Raw genomic sequence first — 6,305 nt, 5'->3', positions numbered from 1 at the left:
TGTGAAGTAGTTCTTACGGATGTCTAATCTAAACCTACTCTCCAACAACTTGTGGCTGTTATTCCTTGTTATGCTGGGGGGCGCTAGGGGAAACAAGGTCTCTCCCAAACCCTTCTGCTCCCCCGTAGACATGGGAGATGTCATTTTGGGGGATAACTGTCTTAGCAAAGTAAATATCCCTCCTTTTAAGAGTCCCAAGAAGGCACTAGTCTGGGACTCTGGATTGCCAGAGACTTCTTGTGTGACCTAGGGCAAGTCACTTAGCAGATGGAATATTGTGAGTTTAAATGCACCAAAGCTTGCAAAGCCCTCAGATGATTCAGTAATGGGTATTCTAAGCTACTTGACATGTGGCAACCTCAGATCTGCAGCATGGAGAATTGTTTTTCTGATGCTGGTAGGGTGTTTGATTTTTAGTCTCTGGAATCAACCATTTGCCCATATCCTCTGCCACAGGGAATGGGTTACAAATGCCTTACTGACTACTTCATCCTACTTGTATATCCAGCTCCAGACTTTGGCCTTCCATGGCTTTTCAAGTGACAGTAGAGTCCCATCCTTAATCAAGAAACCTTACTGTTAATTACCCTGTTCTGCTCATGCAGCCATCCATCCCTCTGAGCTACTCTTAGAACCTGTCCCTGGCAAGGGCTCTCCAGTTTTACTGCTGAAGTGGCTGAGGCCCTTTTTAAAAGTTCTCTTTAGAAAGTTTTGTTCCATTTGACACCAGGCAGCTTTGTGGGTTGCTTTCCTGAGTTCCTTGTTTGTATCAGCAGAGCTTTGGTTTGTCAGAGTTGTATCTCTGTCAGGGCAGCTGCATCATTTAACTGTTGCAACTGGGTTCTTTCACTTGGCTACAGTTGTAGAACAGGGGAATTTTTTTCACAACAGGGGGATGGAAAGAGAGATCACATTTCAGATGGAAGAGTTGGAAGAGAGGATGTTTGTGTTGGAGACAGTAAACCAGCCATCCCAGGGCCCAAATGTGTGAATGCTTTTGTTGCAAGTAGATCAGGATACAACTGGGGGAAAGAGAGTTTGGAATGGACCCATCTTGCTGAATTCCTGAGTTTATTCATCTCCAAGGATTAGGCTTCACTTGTACATGGTACTTTGGTGTACTTTGTCCCTTTCCAGTTGCAGGTTCTGTATTTTCTCATTGGCTGTATAGATTGAAACTAGGATCCTCTCTGATTCTTGACAGACCTCCCTGTAACTTCCAGGTGACACACATTAGCAGTGGCTACCTTCTAGTTTCAAAAGAACCTCACTTATCTGAACCATGTTAGTATGAGCAGCCCAGCCTGGTAACAAGAAATGCAAAAAAAAATGAATACCTGTGCATGTATATGCAGGCACATATATACACATACAGGTTACATGTAGTTTTTGGTCTTGCATTCCTCTTTCTTTTTTGGTGCTGTTTTATTAGATAGATACCTCCTATATATTACCATTCCACATATATGCACAGGGGATGGTCCCACAGGGTTCAGGTAAAACAAGGTCTGTTATCTAATGATGTTCTCCAATAATTTATATCCAAGTGTCACATCCAGCTTCTTGGGAATTAAGCAATTTATCTCTGAGGTAGATGGGTATATCCCCACTGTTGCTGGGGAAACTGAGTTGTAGAACATATATACCTGGGCTATCCTACCATGTCTCTTCCTGTACCTAGATGGTTGCATGTACACCACAGAATCTGAGCATCTCTTTCTAAGAGTACAAGGAGCAATAGCTAATTCCATATTTCCAGGAAGCGGCTAGAGTCATTTATTGTGTGAGCACATGTCACCTCTTGGGGGAAAGCTAATTCAGTGGCTTTGCTGTTTAGTTCCAAAAGGAGTCATACGCATCATTCGTTTTCTCTTTTGGGATTGTGAGCTCCAGAGGCTCCTTGGAAAGTTTCCCCATAATGAACTGCCTCTGATTGATCTGCAGGTTCAGAAGAATAGAGCTATCATCCCAGGTCCCAGTACAATATCTTGGGTGCTGATTTTCTGGTATTAGAATGGTCTTATCAAGGCATGTATAAGCTGGAAATGGTCTGGAGGGCTGGGAGTTAGGTCAAAAATAAAGCAAGAAATTGTTGTGTCCAAATCAATGAGATTTTGCTTCCCTGTCTCCCTCATTTTTCTGCCTTGCTTCTATCGTCTGAGAATCTTGAGGTTCTGTGTGGGTGGCGGAATAGAAGTGTTCACTTTGGCATTAGAAAACCCATCTATTGAAGGAACATATATGGCTTTCAGCATCCTACTATATGAGCTCCTCGGTCTTTTATTTATACTCCCTAGCTCGGTTGGGGGTGCGGAGTTATACCATGTGACTTTCCCAGAGTCACCAGTGAGTCTGTGGCAAAGCAGGGACTTGATCCCTGGTCTCCCAAAACTGAGATCAGTCCCCTAATCAGTGGGCATCCTTTCCCTTCTATTGAGTGCATGGGGCATTAGCCATGGAGCACTTTCAGCACTTTTCTACTACTCTGACTCTGGCTGGGGAGAACTCTCTACCAATAACTTCTTTATCAAGTCCAGCTGGCAGTGGTTGATGGGCTCTGTATTGATAGTCCTGGCATTCAGTGTATAAGCCTGGCTCTGCCCTGGAGTTATCTCCAAAGGTACAGTGACAAACAGATTCTGTTCTGGAACTGAACTATACTAGGAGAATCTGTCAGATTTGCCTCCCTTTCATGCCAAGGCCAGATTAAGTGGTGTTGTCTGAAAGGATAAAGGAATCTAGTTTTGATGGCCTCGATAGTGAGGTTTTTTATCATTGTTGCAGATACATTTACATTCTCTTTTACAAATGCAAAGAGCAGGCAAAAGCCACTTTCAATAATTTATTTTAAAATCAATGCTAATGAGCTTATGTCTCGTCAGTGGCCGAGTTTTACAATAAAGTCTGATTTATTTAGAAAAGATCTTTGGTGCCGCTTCCCGTCTAATGGGGGAGCAGTTACAGTGACCCTCCAACTTTGGATCCAATTTGTAATTCACAGCGGAGGGCTGACCTGATTTGCATTGATTAGAATCTGGTGGAAGAGACAGCTGGGTTCAGGGTTGTGGGGCGGGGGGTGGGGGGAGAGCTGTGTCTTCAGAAAGTACTTAAGCGCAGCAGATTATCTCCTGCCTAGTGATCAAGTTGCATGGTATCAGCAAAAGGACTGGTGTGGACTAATGGCCCTGCCCACTGTGGAGCATCATGAATCTGGGGTTTACCTATGGATCTATCCTAAGATGAATGCAAAACCAGATCCATTCAGACCTGCAGACTGGCCTTCTGGGAAGGCACCTCTGACTTCTGCACAGGGCTTGCCTATGCTGCAAAAACAACCCATGGTTGTCAATAGTTGTTGGCAGTAGGTGGAGCTGAATGATCCTGGTCATGGTAGCTTTAAGGTCTAGGTGCTATAGATGTATATCTGTCTTTGAGAAGCATTGAGATTGGTTTTCATTTTTTAAAAATTTCATTTCTAGTCACTCTGGTTGCAAAGAAAACCTGCCAAATGACCCTGGGCTAACCTTTACAGCAATCCATTTCCGAATCTACAGACTTGCTTCTACTAGAGTCGGGGAGGCAGCTGTCTGACTTCCCACCCACGGGCTAAATAGATCAGGTGCTCTGTTCAGGGTTGATGGGCTGTGCTGGGGAGAAATCCAGCCCTGCTGTTTGGCCTCATCCATACATGCCCTGGACCCACATTCAGCTGCAATTCAGCCAAAACCCTTCAGCATGGGCTGGCCCTTTCTGGAACGTAGCTGAGATCTACATGGATGCAACTACTGTTAGAGCTTCTGAACTGGAATGAGTCCCTTAGTACAAAGATCTTGCACCAGGTGGCAGCTGGGTGCTGATGCTGACATGCTGATTTAATTCAAGTCAACACAATCCTATTGGGAAACAGTTCCAAAGCATCTCTGATCGTGTTTTGTTCAGGGTTAAGCAACCTCTATTTAAAGCCAGTTAAATCAGTGCAGCAGTTGTGTACAGATCAGGTCTTGTCACACTGAGTTCATTCTCTTTGTGCTCACAAATAGTCTCATCTCACTTGCATCCTTGTATTGCTGCCTCTCATGTCAGTCCTTTCCTGTGGCTCAAACTTTCTCCCACTGAAGTTAGTGTCAAAAGTCCTATAATCTTTCCCTCTTCTACCATCCATCTTCTCAGACCTGGATCAGCATCTTTTTCTTTTTGCTGCCAGGTGCCCTTTCTCTCTCTTCCTTCAAATCCTCCTTAAATTCTGCTGCTTTCAAAAATCCTTTTCACTTCCTATCTTTCCTGGAATATTGCTTGGTGTCTTGTTTCTTGCAGACCATAAGCTCTTCAGCTCAGGAAATACGGCTTCCTGTATGAAGCTTTATAAAGTGCCGTGTAAATTTATGATGCTAATAAGTGATTGTTTTCACTAGTGTTAATAACAATTCATAGGTTTCTGCAACGTGTCTTAAAATATTACCAGTCCCTAGAAGCTAGTGACTTCCGTCTCCCCTCAGCACAGTCTAAATGCAGAATTTATTATTTTGACAGTCAGATGCTCTCTCAGCCAAAATCATCTGTTTGCCTGCCTGCTTACAGGTATGGTGCTGCTGCCCATCACCATAGTATCTCTGCTCCTTCCACATAATGATTCTGTCCCCTTGAAGAATTAATTGGAAGACAGTGTGACCTAGTAGATGTAGAGTGTTGGATTGAGACCTGTGACACGTGGGACCTATTCCCAGCTATGCCACTGATGTACTTACTCTGTGATCTTGGGCAAATCACTTAGCCTCTTGCTGTCCCAATTTCCCCATCTATGAGATGGGGGTAATGATACTGACCTCCTTTGTAAAACACTTTGCTATCTCTGTTGATGAACAGCACTGTATAAAAGCTAGAGTTAACTCCTCCTGTAGTTTACTTGCACTGGGACTTTACATTGTGTTCTCTTTCCTTGGGTCTGTGGCATGGGCTTATGTTGACTGTGCTCTGAATGTTTAGATACTAGGGTGATGGGTACCCAGTCAAGTCCTAAGGGCTGGGTTTTCTGCTGCCAGCAAAGACAGTGGGTGAGGTTAGCACTGAGTTAACTGGGCCTGGAGTCAGGAAAATAGTAAAATCTCTGAAGAGGTGGTAGACTAAGGAACCTACCATCTTCTCTGTGTCTCACAAAGGATAAATTTCTTCATATTAAATCCTCAGTAACAAATTTCTTTTGTTTTATTTCCTCCACTTCAGATGAAGACCTTGACATGCCCTTTCCAGAGGACAGAAGGGATGCTGGAAGTAACATTAAAACTGGTAAGTGGACTCTTCAGATCTGGACTGCAGAAATAGCCTGCCCCTATGTATCTGCAGAGGTTGACTAAGAGCAAGCAAATACATCTGGAGCTGAGTGTGCAGAGAATGGGAAAGGCCTAGGGCTTGAGATTGTAGAGAGTGTCAGAGGAGAGAAGAGACTATCCAGGGCAGAAGTTTGATGAAGGCCCAGACTCTGGGGACTGTTCAGGAGTTTTTGAAGATCCTTGTCCACCAGCCTTCACAGTTCCTCTGTCTCCCTGGCACACAGCTACCTTACAGACACCATCCCTGCTCCACCCACCTGTAATGGGCGTTGCACAGTCCTCGCTACCCCTGCTGCCGCCCCGCCAACTTTTCCCTCCAGTCACACCATTGCTAAGTCTGGCTGCTGGTGAGGTTTCCTTTTGCTTGGGTATTAACACTACTTTCTAGCGGAATGAGGCCATCCAGCAGCTCACTGCAACTTTTCAGCCCCCTGCCATCTGTAGCATTGTGCCCCTTTCCAAATGCTGGGCCTAGATCTGTCTCAGTGTATATTAGCTAGGGGAGTGCACCACCCTGTTGGGAAGGGAGAAGGAATCATTTTCTAAACTTGAGGACAGATTTGTGCTCCACTCAAAGGACAGGGCAGCTTTGAGAGAGTTCTCCTGAAACGAGAGGATGGCTCCCTGATTCTAAGATAATTGGGGAATGTAAGGACTGCACCATTTTCCTGCACCCTCAGATCAGGAGGCCAAAGGCAGGAGCCAACAGAAATGTGTGTTCTTGGAGTGCTGGGCTGGCTGGTTCCAGTTTCAGGTGCCCACGTGTCATCCCAGGCATATTAGGAATTAATGTTTTTTTTTAATGTAAATAATTTAATTGGACATGAAATTACAGTGGGCATGAAATCACATCTCCTCCAACTCTGCACTGTTATGCAAGTTACAGGTGATTAGTTAAGCTCTCTTGGCTGCTTGCAGATGTTAAAAACAAAAAAAACCACGTTTACCAGAAGCTGCAGCATGTTACTTCAACCCAGG

At 44.6% G+C, this 6,305-nt stretch overlaps 1 protein-coding gene across 2 annotated transcripts in view; it reads left to right on the top strand.

Moving 5' to 3' along the window:
• SKAP1 (src kinase associated phosphoprotein 1) overlaps positions 1 to 6,305 on the top strand; it is a 255,305-nt gene that overhangs the window by 203,416 nt on the left and 45,584 nt on the right. For both annotated transcript variants that reach the window (XM_019548372.1, XM_019548371.1), the window contains exon 10: positions 5,221 to 5,283. In XM_019548372.1, coding sequence (XP_019403917.1) covers positions 5,221 to 5,283 — 63 coding nt within the window. The remainder of the gene's footprint in view (positions 1 to 5,220; positions 5,284 to 6,305) is intronic.

Source organism: Crocodylus porosus, unplaced genomic scaffold, assembly GCF_001723895.1.
Source record: "Crocodylus porosus isolate Cpor-Errol unplaced genomic scaffold, CroPor_comp1, whole genome shotgun sequence".
In the NCBI taxonomy this organism is placed as follows: Eukaryota; Metazoa; Chordata; order Crocodylia; family Crocodylidae; genus Crocodylus; species Crocodylus porosus.
This window is presented reverse-complemented; position numbering and strand designations above follow the sequence as displayed.